General features: G+C 35.3%; 1 protein-coding gene across 4 annotated transcripts in view; it reads right to left on the bottom strand.

Annotated features, from left to right (window-relative positions):
• Positions 1 to 1,711: 1,711 nt before the first annotated feature.
• AP3S1 (adaptor related protein complex 3 subunit sigma 1) overlaps positions 1,712 to 19,160 on the bottom strand; it is a 72,271-nt gene continuing 54,822 nt past the window's right edge. For 3 of the 4 annotated variants that reach the window (XR_011258419.1, XM_069597540.1, XM_069597543.1), the window contains 2 exons: positions 11,544 to 11,651; positions 1,712 to 2,427 (listed from right to left, as the gene is read on the bottom strand). Coding sequence is in view for 3 of the 4 variants with exons in the window: in XM_069597540.1 (XP_069453641.1) it covers positions 2,299 to 2,427; positions 11,544 to 11,651 (237 nt within the window). In the remaining variant the exon portion in view is untranslated. Of the gene's footprint in view, positions 2,428 to 8,419; positions 8,461 to 11,543; positions 11,652 to 19,160 lie in introns of all 4 variants that reach the window. The other variant, XM_069597542.1, reaches the window with a different exon arrangement.

Here is a 19,160-nt window from a genome sequence, read left to right as displayed (position 1 = left end):
TCTCATCCTCTGTTGTCCCTTTCTCCTCCTGCCCCCAATCCCTCCCAGCATCAGAGTCTTTTCCAATGAGTCAACTCTTCTCATGAGGTGGCCAAAGTACTGGAGTTTTAGCTTTAGCATCATTCCTTCCAAAGAAATCCCAGGGCTGATCTCCTTCAGAATGGACTGGGATTCCATTGCAGTCCAAGGGATTCTCAAGAGTCTTCTCCAACATGACAGTTCAAAAGCATCAATTCTTCGGCGCTCAGCCTTCTTCACAGTCCAAGTCTCACATCCATACGTGACCACAGGAAAAACCACAGCCTTGACTAGACGAACCTTAGTCAGCAAAGTAATGTCTCTGCTTTTGAATATGCTATCTAGGTTGGTCGTAACTTTTCTTTCAAGGAGTAAGCGTCTTTTAATTTCATGGCTGCAGTCACCATCTGCAGTGATTTTGGAGCCCAAAAAAATAAAGTCTGACACTGTTTCCACTGTTTCCCCATCTATTTCCCATGAAGTGATGGGACCCGATGCCATGATCTTCGTTTTCTGAATGTTGAGCTTTAAGCCAACTTTTTCACTCTCCTCTTTCACTTTCATCAAGAGGCTTTTGAGTTCCTCTTCACTTTCTGCCATAAGGGTGGTGTCATCTGCATATCTGAGGTTATTGATATTTCTCCCAACAATCAGTCATGTCCAACTCTTTGCGACCCCATGGACTGTAGCCGCCAGGCTCCTCTGTTCATGGTATTCTCCAGGCAAGAATACTGGAGTGGGTTGCCATTCCCTTCTCCAGGGGATCTTCCCGATCTAGGGATCAAACTCAGGCCTCCTAAATCACAGGCAGATTCTTTACTGTTTGAGCCACCAAGGAAACTCATGACAGGTGAAAGTAAAATCTAATTGTTCTTTAAACTTGCATTCCTAGGTTACTAATGAGATTAAGCATCTTTACATATTAAGTGATCACTGAGATTTCGTTTTCTATGACTTGCTTATTCTTGTCATTTGCACATGACTGGGTTTCTTTCTCATACTAGAATACAGTGAGAGATAAAACCCTTTCCCCTATTTAGGTTGAAGCATAATCTGGCCTGGAAGTTTCCTTAATTTTGGTACATTCTAACCAAACAAAAACTTAAATTTTTCCATAATTCACACCTCTCCCCCAGAAAAATGAAAAAGAGAAAACATACACATTGCCAGGCACTCTTGTGTGGTACTGTGCCCCATTAGGACAGGGACTAACCTGGCACATTTGTCAAATGACTGAAACATTTGTCACATGACTGAAGAGCAGGGACTTCCCTGCATGTTCTGCTTTGCATAACTTTCTTCAAGGACTTTGATACACCTCTGAACTGATGGAAATCCCAATAATCACAGACTGGATTTCCTGGATGGGGCTTAGAGTCAGATTAATTTTATTTAAAAAAAAAATAGTGACTTTTCTTATACCCCAGACCTTGGAGTAAAATTCACACATGCCACAGATGTAAGGAAATGTTTCAAAAAAGAACATTTGGGGAGAAAGGACTAGAACTACAGGGAAAACCTGAGTCTAACAGGAAGAGGAACCTCACTGAAGGATCACAAGGTAAGACTAAATATGAAAAGGTGGGCAAATTATGTGATACACTGGTCTTGACTTGTGAAATAATTTAATTTTACAATAATGAGCTTCTGAATGTTAAAAATATAAATTGAATAAATCAACATTAACAGCTGCTTAACAGTGATAAAATATACTTTTATTTATTTTGTTGAGTCAGAGGGTCGTAAAAAAAATTATTGCTAAAGTAGATATCAGGCAAACAGAACAGTGCTTTATAAGTCTGGTTACCTTGAAGTTTATTTAAACTAAGAGAAATAGGTCATAATGTTTTCATGCAATACATACTTCGTTCTTTAAATTACAATTGTGACAAACAACAGAAATTATTAAGGAATGCTGCACTTGTGATCCATACAAAACACCAACATTTTGGGTTGTACACAATTTAAAGAAATGTCCTGAACACTTTTCAAAATACTGTAATAGTCAATACATACAGGCATGCCTTACGTGGCCACAGGAATGCAGTTTAGAAAATAAAAAAAAAATCACACTGGAACTACTTAATTTCTTCGAAACCACTGAGCAAGAAAAGCAACATTGAACTTCCATACTGATTTTATATAACGTCTATACAGTACCTTGACTTAAATCCAAGAGTAAAAGTTAAGACTCTCCTCCTTTATTTTTGGTAAACAACTGCATGGTAAACCTGGATGACTTTCCCCTGGATTTTACCTGGGAGTGGCCTTTTTAGTTTTTTATTTAAAAGAGGGCAGGTTTGGCACTTTTATACTGATGTCACCAATGTTAATATTTCTTGGGATCTCAGGAAGGTTCATATTCTTTACAGCTGATACAGCACGGGCTGGAGCTCCCGCTAAGCCAGCCTGTATACAGAAGCAAATAGAAGAAAAAGAAAATGAACAACTCAGGTGTAGCTCATCAAAAACCACTACAACTGGAGGACAATGGCAAAAGATTTTCATATAACAAGCTTAGAGACCAGATGGTAGTTTGAATTGGTATGGAATGGTTACTTTGAAATACTAATCTATAAAGAGAAAACAGTTGACACATTAAAAAATACAGTGAATACATGCAATGATAACAATGTAAAGATTTAAATACAAATTAACTTGTACTATGGAAACATCACATAAAATATTTAAATTGCATAGCTAGATCTTCACCTTTATCTTGATTTAACTGACTTATGATATAAACATGAAGCATATTTTACATTACTTTCCTTATTAGACACCTCTTGCAACAACTGTGATAGGTGATTTTGGGTTTTTGTTTTTAAACTGTCATTTATTATTAGTACATGCTGTGAAATTGAAAGTAATAAATCATGTTTAGTTTCTTAGGGCTAAACCCTTAAAACATTTCAATACAATAAAGCTTTTTAAAATAATTTTTTACAACTGTAGAGGTTCTTCTAAACTTTTCTAGGAAAGCTCCAGAACATTAAAAAACAAAATCAGGCTTTTAAAGTGAAGCCTCAATCCAAAGAGAATGGTTCTGTCAAAAAATGAAACTGTAAGAAGAGGATCAAGCCAACCCTTCAATGCATTAGTGAAAATATAATGATTAAAAATATTTTGTCATATAAAGTAGATTCAACATACGTTCAGTTTATAATATACAAATTTAGAGAAAGAAATAGCATAAATGCAAAAGGTAGGATATATATGAATACATGAATTTAACAATTTCTTAGGCCATTAGTGTACAATATCTGGCTTTCATCTTAGAAGGACAATTTATAATTTGTGAAAAATTTTGAGAGAAATTTTGAGAGAAAACATGCTTAAAATTCTAAGAAAAATGCATTTACATCACTTTTCTCAAAAAACTACATCAATCGTCATTATGTTTTTAAGGTTTAATTTATATATTAATTAGATTTCATCAATTTTTATTCAGGTTATATAAAAAAGTCAACAAACATATGGGAATTCAGTATCATACATTATCTTGCACAAAAAGCAATTAAGTAACAGAAACAAATCTTCCACTTTGCTTAGATTTCACATATGAGACAGTGTCCACGTTATTAGAAAGATGAGTTTTAATGTCCCTTTTTGTAATTTAGTTTGTTTTTTCTCTTATGTAATCCTACCTCTTTTGTTAATTAAAAAATAATAATAATAAAGCTGTTACCTGAGAAAAATCTTGACTGATACAAAATAGGCCAGTGTAAACTATTAGCTGAATAAAGGATACAAACATTGTTAAGCAATGAAATAAAAGCCATGGATTATCAAGTCAGAATTGGAAATAATAGAAAAATCAGCAAAATAGTATTAATAATATATATGGTCCACACAGGCAATGATAAGGGTGATATGGATGAAAAACTCCATACCCAATTAAAAACTAAATAGGGCCGGAGAATTCAATTTTTATAATTTAATGGAGGTTAGTTGTTTTTGATGTATAACTAAAAATTTGATTGACCTCTACATTTATACCTACCTGAAATAATGCAGTTTTTGTTATACCCCACTTCTCTCCAACTGCCCCCCAAAAGATGTTGGAGATACAGATGAGTATTATTTGGGCTTCCCAGGTGGCGTTAGTGGTAAAGAACCCGTCTGCCAATACAAGAGACATGGGTTTGATCCCTGGGTCGGGAAGATCCCCTGGAGGAGGGCATGGCAACCCACTCCGGTATTCTTGCCTGGAGAATCCCATGGACACAGGAGCCTGGCGGGCTGCAGTCCACAGAGTCGCAGAGTCGGACATGACTGAAGCGACTTAGCACACATGCCAACTGGATATTTTCAAGTTCAGTGTTTAGCTACCAAAATTTAGAATGGTTTAGAATCAGAGAAGACTCCAATTCAAAGAGCTTTACCATGTTGTAGGCTTTCTTCCTTTTACTAGAAAGTATGTTGTTTTCTGAGGGAACAAAAATTATTTACCAAAATTACAGACAACCTGGAAATAGTTATCATTTTTCCAGGTAAAAAGATTTTATAATTTTTCTAATTAAATACGCAACTTGCTCCTATTTCTACTCTGGAATTTATATACCAGGTGCCAGTTATGAGTCGGCTATAGCAAAGCACTGACAAAGTATTTAACTCTAAACATTTTAACAGGCATGGATTATTAGAGGATTTTTATTATTGAGAGAGAAAAGGTAGGGGTGCAGGTGTGTGTGTGTGTCCATCTGTTTTACTGGATGCTATGCTTAACATTTATAAGCAGGAAAAATACATTTTTGTAGTATTAAATGTCATTGTCAAGAAGCTTTCTTTCCCCATAATACCCTGTACCATAAGCAGCTAAACTAGAGAATAAAATTGCATCCTGTTAAATTTCATTAGATTAAGTCGTTTCTTTGTGACCACAGACGGTGTTGACTGTTGGCTGCTAATAAGAATACATAAAGTCAATACAGCAATTGATTTAAATAGCATATATGTGCCAAATTCATATTATGTAAAACCAAAAAGTTTCTAAGTCAACAAACTACAATTCCTCTAAACATAAGCAGCGAGCCATAGACATGCAAAGGGTGGTAACTACTCAGAACACGCAAATGAATTTAGAGAAGCAAATTATTTCTCAAGCATGTTCAATACTTCTGTGTAGTATGTCACAAATTTAAATGATAAAAAACTTAAAAATTGTAATGTGTACTTCAATTAAATTTTAATTAAACTAACATTTTAAGAAATCAGATTCTGTAGAATATAAAATGGAAAGAAAAACATGAGAAGGACTGTTGATCAGTAAGTAGACGCTTAAATGAGCTGTTAATGTTAATGTACAAAAATTCAGACTTTAAAAAATAGTAGACTTCATGTCACTCAGATAGTTAACAACAGAACTTGGACTTCAGACTTCCATGAACGTGAAGTCTGAAACATTTTTATTAAAGAATAAAATGTAAAAAGGTAATTTGCCATTAAGTTTGCCAACAAAAAGGTATAAAGGAATTTTCATCTGAGTTGAGCTTTTTTAGATATACTCAAAACAAGATAACATTTACTGACACAATTTTTTAACACTGAAATTTACAGAAATTAAGTTTACCTGTCTTGTTAGTAGTATGTACAGTTAAAAATGTCAAAATAAGATACTTCTGACAGTACAACATAGTTCTTATAGATTTAAGATTACACAGTTGACACAAAGCAGAAATAAAAAGAATGAAACCCTACTGGAGAAATAACTTGTTTCCATCTAAGCTGTTATACTCGAGCACCACCATGGCAGGTAAACTGCAGCAACTTCACTAACAAAAACAAATACATGAATCCAAAGCAGTTAAGAGGATGAACCGGATGGAAGAATGAAGTACAGTATATAAAAGAATGGTCATGTTTTCTCTCCCATGAGATTAAATAAATTAACAGAATTAAGAGAAAGAAAACAAAATGAAGTCTGCAAGTATACCAAAATGAGGCCAAACAGATAGAAGACTTATACAGACATACTCTCAGAAATTTCAAGCACTTGAATCACAAAGATAGTAATGGATGGATATGATTCATTTTTGATTTTTTTTTAAATTGCCAGACCCAAAAATAAACAAAATGTGTGCAAGCAACACTGAAAAAAGCAGCATTATAAAATATACTTCATTCAAAGACTCTGAAGGCTCCCTTTTCCTCATGCAATAAGCAATTAGCTTTCTCCAAGGGAAAGGGAAATAACCTAGATGTTTACTTCATCTAACACATTAAATATTCTACCATCTTAAAATATTTTTTCAAGCTTGAAATAGACCATAATAAGATGGTAGTGGAATAATATTTACATACTAAAACCTTTACCCGCCCATCCTGCTGGAAGTTGCTATATGCACAATTCATAATTTTGACCTAACAGCAAAGTGAAAGAACATCAACATTAATAAACACAGTATTAAATGGTTTCAGACTCAAAATCATTAACAAAATAATGGCAGGTTTTGAAAGCATGTTTTGAGCAGAATGGAAAATGTCAATATTTTAATTTCTGATTTTAAGGCAGAATAACTTTTAAACTGGGGACAGGCTTGCTCTTTGCTTTAAAGGCAGTGTTTTAAAACTGCAATTATAAACAGATTAGAAATGCTGCTGACAGTCCTCTAGTGAGCAAGAACAATGGCACTTTATGAAAACTTTTATCAAAATGAGAATATTTAAAAATTGTAAACCTTTCAGGTCTAGTAATTTTATGTAACCTTAAATTATAGTTTTAATTTCTAGCATAGGATTTACCTGTGTGAAATAAATATAGCAGGCTGATATAATTTATGGATTTAATATAAATAGTTTTGACCATTACATGTGACCTCCAGGGTCTTCACCATAATTCTGAAGGGGAGAGTAACTGGGCATGTCAAGGCAGAGGGGCAGAACCAACTCACAAGCTGACTTTCCAACATCTATATCTGAGGGCCACTTTTCTTGTCCTTTATTCTTTGAAAATAGATACTTGATTAAAAAAAAAAAGCAAATCAGTAGTTTTAGTGATAGATGTTATAAGACCCAAATTACTGATGCTAGAAAAAACAATTTAACATAAATTAAAGACTGGAATGTAGAAACTGGCAGTGATTTGAGATCAATGGAATAAATGAGACCGATTATATATTTTCTGTTCCTGGGATACAGTACTACAGATCTGGGGTTCAAAAGTGTGTCCCCAGCTTCATGATACAAGGCCCACAGACTCAGGATAAGAAATTATAAAACCACCTATAAGGTGCTGCTTTCTAAACATATCCAGAAAGTAATAATCTAGTGTGTAAAAAATGGTGCCAAATTCTCAGTGGTATTTTTCTAATTACTAAAGTGGCTAACCTAACCTAAGTTTATATATTTTTCCCTGCATGAGACTCAATAAAGTATTTTCATTTGAAAATTTAAATGGAGGTATGTAAACATTTTCATTTTTCCTGAAATGGCTCTGTACAAAAAGATGTTCATCATCATCTCTACATGGAAATTATTAATAGTAATTCACACAGGTAACTTGCGGTGTGAAAAATTCACAGGAAATAGCAGAGAAAATTTAGTTTTGTAGGGCTACGAGTCTATTTAAAACATTTTCAATTTTTGCCAATATGCTTTGCAAAAATTTTCAAGGTTTACGATATCTTATTGAGTCATATTATGGTATATTTAGATATCAGAAGCTTGCTATAGTAGAAATCCAATTTAGTTTGGTCAATATATTTAATTCCATGTTTTAGAACATTTAGTTCAATTTTAGAAAATTTCTGATCTTATTTTGCCGGCCACTTTCAATATTCATCTGTCAGTCAAAACTGTAAAAGCAATTCTGTTAAGACTTTGGAACTGAAAACCATTAAGTGGGAGGAAAGGGACTATTTAACAGTCACTATAAGCCTTTGTGGGTTCCCACTTTGTATCCAAATCTCTAAAGGTTCAGCTTTTGGTTTTTAAATTCAGAGCTTCTAAAACCCAGCAGGCAATTTTATGTTATTAATAGAATCCTAATTTAGAAAGATGAGGGAAAAGTATCTGTGAGAGTTAAATTAAGATCGGTTCTGCCATATGGTGCTCAAAATAAACTAATTTATATGCACAAAGTAAATTGTCATTTCTAGAAATGTAATTAGTCAGTTAAATGACAATGTTTTTGAAAAAAGAACAAAAAATTTAAACTCTCCTTCACAATGCAGGCAGACAAAACGGAACAAAGATGACATCAATGATACACTAATAAAATACACTAAGTCCAATAAAAGATGAGCAACTACAGGGAGAAACGAGAATGGAAAATAGCTACAGGGACTATATGGGCTCATTAACACAAAGAATTTTTGAGTCTGGCCTAAATAATTAATTGCCTTTGACATCATTTTGCTTTCCCTTTGTTAAAGTACATTTTTCTCAAAGTCAGCAATACCTTGTCTACCTGTCCTGTCTGGGAGATTGAAAGATAAAGGTCTGTAAGAGAGAAGAATGGAAAGAGCTAGAAAGATCAGGATGTTCGGAAAAAAGAGGACTGACTTTTAAAAAGTAGTGACTAAATTCAGACCCATTTTATTCATCTTGAAAATCACATGAAATACATATCTTCCCCAGCCCCACCCCTCCACCTCCACACCTAGGCAGATCCTGAGTGCCTCTTCCCAAGTCCCAACAACCTCCCAGCTTAAACCCTCCTTTCCCAATATCCCAACCTTATAGTAAACCACTTATCTATTAAAGAAGGATAGAGGAAAATCTATTCAGAGCATTATCTTTGATTCTCATCTTTTAAAAGATCTGAGTCATCTTTGCTTCTACTTGTCTAATGGGAATTAAACTGGCTCACTTTGACTGTTACTGGAAATACACTACTTTTAAAATAATGAAATCTTTTTATTTCTGACAAAGTTAAAGGGACCTTGAAACATCCATGTTATATTTTAAAAGCTGTACCGTAACTACACTCAGGCTTTTTAAAAGACATGATATTCTAAACAATACTTAATTTTAAGAATATGATAAATAAGTCTTTTCATCAATCATGGTTTTCTGAACTTTAAGATTTTCTTTGGAAATTTTTGCTTACATAATACATTTTAACTAAAATTTTGTAAGAGTAAGATTAATAAAAGCTTACAGTTTGCTCACAAATAATTTTGGATTATTCTGCAGTCATATATTAGGTAGATATAACCAACTTAAATAATATGGAAATGAAACCCATATGAAAATCTTTAACATTTCCCTGTGTCTGGAATAAAGCTGGCAGCCTTCCAAACACATTTAACATATATGATAATTACTGGAAAATTACACGAAGTCAATGTTGCTTCAACACAGTTTCTTAAAATGTGATCAGAACTAAACTATGGCTTCACTATGACTCAGAATTCTATCTTGTGAGTAAAATATTAGCAGACATCACATATAGGGAAATGCTTGATAAACACATAACGTTAGTTTATCCCATAAGATTTAAAACACATTTCTCTGTAAAGAAGAAAAAGAAAACTAATTTGGCAACAGACAACAATTGATTATACATGTTAAAAAATGATCAGTGGATGAAAAACGGAAGTATTCATTCCCTAGGATTCAAAACCAGTTTAAATAGCACTGTTTTGGTGAAAGGACATTTTAAAAGTTGTAATATTCTTATAACTATTTCCACTGAAAACATCAATTCTGTATTTTACTGCTCTTTATAGATAAGAAAAATTGGCTTATTAACAAAGTTTTATTGGACAATCAAAAAGCAAATATCCATTATGGAATAATAATAGGTCTCCCACGACTTCTATCAATATTACAGATAGCAAACTAAGGAGGAAGAGGGGTGAAGTGCACCACCAAAGGAAAGGAATTAAATACCTGGAAAGGTGAAAATTCCAGACAAGAGGTTGATATGTTTTTACAGATGATTATACAGAATTTATAAATTACCACATATCCACTCATTTTGGACTAATTGTTAAGGGACTGTATCACTGTCTGTGTCTTAGCATTTAAAATCTATATCCATACAGTTTTGCAAAGCAAAGTTTAACAGATTACATAAATTATCATCTTAAGACCTTAAAAACTATAGCTTAGAGCTTATAGTAAATCTTTTGCCATATTGAAAAATTTATTGCAAGCCAACTAAATATTCTAAATATTCTGAGCCCTTTTCCTTGTCCTAAAATGAAATTTTCTCTATTAATCTAGTTTGTTTTCCCTTTTCAAAAACCAGTATTTAAAAAACTTAAACTTATACAATTACTTAAGTGAGTCATAATTTTAAGTTCTTTCCCATTTCAAGCCCTTCCTTTGGGAAACCAAGAAGGATAATAGACTGAGGTAAGGAGGAATGTAGGACTTATTTTAATTTAAAATAGAACATTGGAAAAGGCTTTTATACAAAACTTCAACTGTTTCTAACCCTCAGATTTCCGATTTATCCACCATCCTGTATTTCATTTAATTACAATGAGCACAGCATTTTGTTATGCTGATCCTTTAAAGAGCCAACAAGATAAAAATTCTTCACAACTCACCTGTTATAAATCAATACTAGCATATTTTTAATATCTCTCTGCTTTTATAGTAATATTTACTTTAGATTATCCAAACACCTGTACTAATAATTATAAATAAAATTAGTTTCCTACTCTGAGTTATGACTATACATATCAAAGGTAAGGGTATCCTCAAACATGTATAGTGTTAAATGAGGTATCAAGACTATTCATCTTTCTAAATTTCTTCTACAGCAATAAGAAACCACTAAAATAATGCCCACATGAGTGGTTCAGCTTCAGCACCTGTTATATTCAGCTTTGTTATTGATATTCAGCCTTGTTATTGAGGGAAGAAGCATGCAATTATAAAGTAGAGTTTTACACAAGGCTAAAGTGCTGGTTGGTCCTCATTCACTCAGCCTAACAGCACAAAGTCAGCTGTTTATCACCAAATCTTGCTCTTCTAGAATCCAACAAAAGCCATGAAGACATGGGCCACTGTATGAAGTATATATGATTTAGCTAACATGTCCGTGACCTTTGACAAGGATCCAGAAATAAAAGATTAGAGTGCTGTCTTTTTTTTCAATGTGCATTCAGGCCTACTAAGCACCTATTATTGATATTACTTCCTTATGAGAGTTCCATTTTCTCTCCCTTCCTTTTTCAGAAATAGTTTTATAAAACATTAAATTCATGTATCTTTGAAAACCAGTTCTAAGATTTCTTGGATAATTAATGACTAAGAATGTAACAAATACTGATTCCACTATTCAAGTAAATAACTTCTTTTTTAAGCAATAAGAATTGGGAATTTTATTTATTACTCAAAGCAATTATGACTGTGGCTAAAAGAATACACAAAACTATTTGGTGGATAGTGGTCACAGAACATTTAACATACTAAAATGTGTATATTCCATTTATTTTCAAAACCGAATAAGCCTACCAGCTGTACTAAAGGGTGATACTGAAGGACAGACGGTGAAAGCCGCAAACCATGCATAATTTATGATCATGCTTCCTCCCTTCATTAACTAGAGCACTTGCCATTCTTACCTCAGACTTCTCCAGTTTATTTTGTGCATCAATTTGTGTAACAATCTCATTCATGTTGGTCTCCAATACCATTCCCCCCATCACCATTTCTGCAAGAATATTGTGAACCTAAAGGAAAATATAATACACATCCATAAGGAAAACTATGTTTCGTGATTCCAGTAATTTTTCTTTCAAATACTGCTGTGTCTTGTTTTATGAGCTGTAAAATAAAAATAATTTGGAGTGAGAGTTCATAATACACTTATGTCACTGCTGTGAAGCCTTAGGTAATTATACAAACCTCTTTAAATCTTAGTTTAATGAGCTGTAGAACAGGGATGATAATAATAATATCTCCTTCCTAGAGGGCTGAGAAGATTAAGTGAGGTCAACCACCTTGGAAGCACCCCCAAAATAAATAATCTATAAACATTAGCTACCATGATTATAGTATCCAAATTAAAGCTAAAAAAAATGACCTATTAGGGCCTTTTATACCAGACTCTTCATCAATAATTATTAAGCTGTTTTATGCTCAAGGTACTTAATAAGGCTATGTGGCTTTACTACTAGCTCTGGATTTAAAATGAAGTAATTTTTTTTTCATATTGTGCTCATTTGCTCAGTCATGTCTGACTCTTTGCAATCTCATGGACTGTAGCCCACCAGGCTCCTCTGTCCACGGAATTTTCCAGGCAAGAATACTGGAGTGGAGTGCCATTTCTTTCTCCAGGGGATCTTCCAGATCCAGGTATCAAACTGCTGTCTCTCCTGTCCCCTGCACTGGCAGGCAGACTCTTTGGCGTTAGTGAGAAAGAACCTGCCTGCCAATGCAGGGGATACAAGTGACGCAGGTTTGATCCCCATATTGGGAAGATTCCTCTGGAGAAGGGCATGGCAACCCACTCCAGTATCCTTGCCTGGAGAATCCCATGGACAGAGGAGCCTGGCACGCTACAGTCCAAAGGGGTGCACAGAGTCGGACAAGACTGAAATGACTTAGCATCCTTGTTAGTAGAGTGCTGAGTATTTCCGCCTGTCATATGGGAGACTGGGATTTGATTCCTGACGGGAGGCAACAAGGCCTTTTTGAGTTCCTGGTGGCTCAGATGGTAAAGAGTCTGCTTGCTATGCAAAAGACCCCGGTTTTGCTTCCCTGATGGCTCAGAGGTTAAAGTGTCTGCCTCCAATGCGGGAGACCCAGGTCCGATCCCTGGGTCGGGAAGATCCCCTGGAGAAGGAAATGGCAATCCACTCCAGTATTCTTGTCTGGAGAATCCCATGGACGGAGAAGCCTAGTAGGTTACAGTCCACGGGGTCGCAAAGAGTCGGACATGACTGAGCGACTTCACCTTCACCTTCACCTTCACTCCCTGGGTCAGGAAGATCCCCTGGAGAAGGAAATGGCAACCCACTCCAGTACTCCTGCCTGGAAAATCCCACGGATGGAGGAGCCTGGTAGGTCCACGGGGTCACAAAGGGTCTGACATGACTGGGCGACTTCACTTACTTTTCTTTCTAGCATAGCATAGCGCCACCTGGGAAGTGACGCTTTTGTTATATTATAGGAAGTGGTGCTTTCTTTATATTATAGGTACTTTTTTGGGCTCAGTTGATAAAGAATCCACCTGCAATGCAGGAGACCCTGGTTTGATTCCTGGGTAGGGAAAATCTGCTGGAGAAGGGATAAGCTACCCACTCCAGTATTCTTGGGCTTCCCTTGTAGTTTAACTGGTAAAGAATTCTCCTGCAATGCAGGAGACCTGGGTTTGATCTCTGGGTTGGGAAGATCCCTTGGAGAAGCAACAGGCTACCCACTTCAGTATTCTGCTTAGGAGAATATACAGTCCATGGGGTCACAAAGAGTTGGAAAGAGTGAGCGACTTTTACCTTTAATAATACTTTTACCCCAAAGCTCTCTCTACATATCTAATTACTCAGATTTTTCATTATCAAAAACATTACAATGACAAAAATATCATTTTCCATTGGAGAGAAAAACTATAACCCAGGTGTTTTATCAAAAGGAATTTACTGAATCAAAAATCACCAATTCAGAGCTGAAGTGGGTGTCAAAGAGCAGTATACTGTGCTATAATATGCATTTTTAAAATAACGTGGCAGCATGAAGAATGGAGACTGTGGAATTAGATGGGTGTAAATGCTGACTCTGCAGCTTATTAGCTGCACTCCCTTCAGTAGTTACCTGACCTCTCTGATTGTTATCTGTGAAACAGAGGCAGAACAGTATAGGTACCTCACAGAGTCATCATAAGGATTAAACAAATTCATGAAAGGTACTGTAGCACAGTACCTTACAGGTTTTTTTTTTTTAAACAAAAGCTTTTAAAAAGTTAAATATAGAATTAAGCTATTCAATTTTCATTCTTTTAGGATTTCATGCAAATATATTCATGATTTTTAAAATATCTTATCATTATTTACTAATGTTTCATTTTGGAAACTTGGACACTTCATACTCCAATTCTGAAAAATTCTAGAAATTATTCTTCCTTAACAAACAAAATAAAAGCAGAAACTACAGAAGCTTTAAAAAATAGTACTAAATATCATCACTTCGACTAATATCCTTTCTGTTACTAGATAAAATTTATTAAAACTCTGTTTTGATGCTGCTGGACTTATAGTATCTGATTTAATTCTCACATTAACCTGTTACACTGAGAGAATAAACCAGCTTACTCAAGATACATAAGCTAACACATAGCAAATTAATGACTCAAACCTAAATCTGATTGATCCAAGTCCAATACTTTGTTTTCTTCTGTTAATAATAATAAATGAAATAATTTATTCATAATAAGCACAGCTAGTTATTTTTTAGTCTTAATCTATGAAAATCTAGTTAAAGGTCAAGAAGGTAACCAGGTGATAAAATTACCTTATAATAGCTATTAAGAACTGTATGTGTAAAAAGTGTTCAGAAAGAAAAGTCATGGCAGGGAGAAATATCAATAACCTCAGATATGCAGATGACACCACCCTTATGGCAGAAAGTGAAGAGGAACTAAAAAGCTTCTTAATGAAAGTGAAAGAGAAGAATGAAAAAGCTGGCTTAAAACTCAACATTCAAAAAATGAAGATCATGGCATCTGGTCTCATCACTTCATGGAAAATAGATGGGGAAAAAACAAACAGTGACAGACTTTTATTTTCTTGGGCTCCAAAATCACTGCAGATGGTGAGTGCAGCCATGAAATTAAAAGACACTTGCTCCTTGGAAGTAAAGCTATGACCTAGACAGCTTATTAAAAAGCAGAGACATTACTCTACCAACAAAAGTCCGTCTAGTCAAAGCTATGGTTTTTCCTGTAGTCATGGATGGATGTGAGAGTTGGACTCTAAAGAAAGCTGAGCACCAAAGAACTGATGCTTTTGAACTGTGGTGTTGGAGAAGACTCTTGGGGGTCCCTTGGACTGAAAGGAGATCAAACCAGTCAATCCTAAAGAAAATCAGTCCTGAATATTCATTGGAAGGACTGATGCTGAAACTGAAACTCCAACACTTTGGCCACCTGATGCTAAGAGCTCACTCACTGGAAAAGATCCGGATGATGGGAAAGACTGAAGGCAGGAGGAGATGGGGATGACAGCAGTAGCTGGATGGCGTCACTGATGTGATGGACATGAGTTTGAGTAGGCTCCGGGAGTTGGTGATGGACAGGGAAGCCTGGCATGCTGCAGTCCATGGGGTTGCAAAGAATTGGACTGGACTTAGCGACTGAACTGAACTGAGGGGAAAGAGATTCATTAAAACCTCTCTTTTAGCAGTAGAAATTCCTCTCTTCTTTGTAAAACAAATTCTCATGAGATAGCATGACTTGTAACACTGATAGATGTGTAGCAATTCCACCAGCCCTGATTTGCTCAGGCTTTCTTGTGGCTTCATCCCTACACACACATCCCTACACACTGTTCTACTGCCTTTTGAAACATCTCAGAACACAAGCACTAGATTGATAGAACTGTAGATTTCAGTAATACTGAAATGTCTGCCAAGTTTAGAGGTATCAAAATATTAGCAGCCTACCAGTGTGAGTTGTAAGCAACAAATTCTAAGAATGTATGCAAATTTGTTCTCAAAGTTAAAAAAAATCCCTATGAAAGCAAATTTAGATCCTGAAGAGACAGAAAATATGAGCTAAATTCCTAATCATAATCTCAGTCATTATAAAGATAATAAATGCCTAAAGACGGTATTCTCAGTGAGGAGGTACCATAAGTTATGTAGAAATCCAAGGAGATGAACAGTTTGAGAAAGAGAACTATCAACTGGGAGGCTACTCCAATACTACCCAGGTTGCTGTTGTTCGGTTGCTAAGTCGTGTCCGATTCTTTGTAACCCCCCGTGGACTGAGCAGGCCGGATGTCCAAAGTAAGGTATGGCACATGAGGAGAGGAAGTTTAGAAGGTGAACATGTCCAGTGACAGAAAAACTCATGTTCCAAGAATTGAGAAGAATTTTGGCAGACTTAGTAAGAGAAAGAGGATAAGCTCTGCTTTCAGCCTAGCCCTAACTCATGTGGATGACATATTTCAGTACTTTGTTTTATAAATCTTACTAAAAACAGATTTTTATGGAAATAAAAGGGTAACAATATGCTTATAATACACAACTCATCTACTAAACTGCTTTGATGTTCACCTAAAAGTTCAATAAGCTTTCACTGTCTTTTATGAATTTTTTTAAGTATTTAAAAAGTGGCAAATACCACATTAATGATATATTTTTGCTTTTAAAAAAAAATGCCCTATCTACCCAACCACACTGCTTCTTCTGGACATAGACCATAACTTTTAAATTTCATTTTTACTTTTTTAAAAATTCAGCATATAAGAAAAACAGAAACATATATAGAAATAGTCTCTACCACCCTCTGCTTCTGTTATTAGGTCCCTCTATCCAAAGATAATCACAGTTACTTGTATCTTATATATCCTTCCAGAAAACTGACCCACATACTTGTTATATGTGTGTGCATATCTAATGTACACAAATGAGATTACACTGTACACACTATTCTCATAGTTCTACAAGAAAATAGAAATCGAATTGAAAGTTACAGGCAAGAGAAAATGAGCCTGTCAGTTAATAAAGTAATAAAAGTCACTGGAGCCAGATACATGTACAAAAACGATCAGTGAAACTGTTGGTAAGAGCAAACAAAAATATAAAATTAAAATGGTGAATCTACCATATTAATTATCACACATCCAAAAATGAGAGACATATACAGATTCTTCAGGATATAGGTAAGTTATTAAATGGACAAATGAGTGGGCAGAACAGTATCTACCATGTAGTCCCATTGAGGTTCACTAAAAAAGTTACACACATTCACACGCTTGGATATATCCAGAAAAATTCTGGAAAGGCACATAAATAATTTTTAAAATACGACTTTATCTTTTAAGAGCTGTTTTAGGTTCACAACAAAATTCAGAGGAAGGTGCAGAGACTACCCCACACAAGCAGCCCTGGCCTCTGACACACACTGCCTGCTGAGAGTGGCAATTTTGTTAAAGGCAATGAACCTGTATGGAGACAAGATCACCCGACGTCACGGTCGCTCTCAGAGCTCTCTTCTGCTATCTACATTCCATGATGCACAGCCATCACTGCTGCGCTATGGCCCATGTATTCATCCCTTCCCCTCCTCCCCCAACGCTGACAACCACTAATCCCTTCAGTATTTGCACAGATTTGCCTTTTCCATAATGCCATACCTTTGGAATGGCATTCTTTCTTCCTCAGCCCCCCAGTCCCATTCCTTAGGTAACTACTACCTATTAAAAAATATCTGTAACACATTGCACACCTATTGGAACGGCTAAAGCCCTTTGGAATCATGCAGTTCACAGCCTTCTCTGATTGGTTTCCTATACTTAGCAATATGCATGTTTAGGTTCACCAGTGTCTTTTCATAGTTTGATAATTTGTTTTTAGCACTGAATAAAATTCCACCGATTGAATATAACACAGCTTGTTTTTCCATTCACCACTGAAGGACATCTCGGTCACTTTCAAGTTTTGGCAGCTGTGAAGAGAGCTGCTTTAATCTCCATGCGCATGCTATTGTATGGACACAAGTTTTCAACTCTTTCGGGCAAACACCAAGGAGCACAGTTGCCGGATTGCATGATAACAGTCTGATTACTTTTTTAAAAGAAATTGCCAAACTGTTGTCCACAGTGACTACCATTTTGCATTCCCACCGGAAATGAGTGAGAATTCCTGTTGCTCCACATCCTTACCAGAATTTGATGTTATCGACGCTCTGGACTTTAGCCATCCCAATAGGTGTACAACGTGTTACAAATATGTTTTAATAGATAGTAGTTATCTAAGGAATGGGACTGGGGGACTGAGGAAGAAAGGAGAATTACTTTCTTCTATAGTTTTTGTTCATTCGTTTTGAAAACTTTTAACACAGTATATATTGCTAAAGAAGAAAAAAAAAAGCTTCCAAAAAGAGTTCACAGGAACAATTTTAAAGACAACAGACACATATGTATTTGAGTAATTTAAGAGGTAACTCAAAGGTGCTGAATATTTGTGAGTGATAAGAGAAGACAAGCATGCCAGCTTCTACACTGTTGAACAATAACTCTTTTTATGGGTCAATGAAGAACATGAGACTTCTGCTTAAAACTACTGTAACATAAAAGTTTAAGCGGTCTCTGTATTATTTTATTATTATTTATACAGCATTATAATGTCCACTGTTGGCCTCTAATAAGCGCATCTAATAGGAATTAGATGACAATATGACACTTTTTTTCCTTCAAAATCATTTATCTCAATTATATTAACATTAAAAAGTTAAAAAAACACATGGCATTCTTTTTATACCTAACAGTTTACCCCATCAGTAAACCACACTTATTAGGTATTTATATACAGTGCTACAGCCAGCAGCATCTTGGTTGAGTAAAGCCTATATAATCATTGGAGAGTAAATGAAGATGAAATCAAACACATTTCACTTTTTAACAGTTACAAGTCAACCAGGTAGAAACAAGCATCTAAAATCAAAGAAATGGAAGGAGGTCAAATTACAGAGTCCTTTCTATGGACTGTTACTTGTTTTCAAAACATAAAAGCTACTTTGCTGTAATTTATGCTAGAAATGAGGTCCTTGGCACCAAACGTCTTTTAATTTGCCTACACTAATATCTTACTACAGGGGTAGTCAAGTAAAACATGGCATATACAATATTTCACTTAAGAATGAAGCTGATACATATATATTGATATGGAAGGATCTACAGGAGATGAAGACAAAAGCAAGGCATAGAACATTATGTGAAATAAAAACATAATCATTCACTGAACCAAGAGAACTACGCATATCCTTGAAAATACATACAAAGTCCAGAGGCCTCCCAAGCTGCACTATTACGAGGACTGACTTCTAGGAGCACCGTGCGGCAGGGGTGAGTTGGTGCACCAGGGGGATGAGGGAAGAAGAGCTTTCATGTTTAATCATATAGCCTTCAGTGTTATCTGACTTGTTTCTAAAGGAGGTAAGTATTATTATTTTAATTGTAAAATAATAAAACATAGGAGTAACACTGCAATGTTAATGGCTGTCTGTGTACCTGTGAGAAAAA

Source organism: Ovis canadensis, chromosome 7 (assembly GCF_042477335.2).
Source record: "Ovis canadensis isolate MfBH-ARS-UI-01 breed Bighorn chromosome 7, ARS-UI_OviCan_v2, whole genome shotgun sequence".
Taxonomy (NCBI): Eukaryota; Metazoa; Chordata; class Mammalia; order Artiodactyla; family Bovidae; genus Ovis; species Ovis canadensis.
The sequence above is the reverse complement of the archived record's forward strand: the minus strand, read 5'-3'. Positions and strand labels throughout refer to the sequence as shown.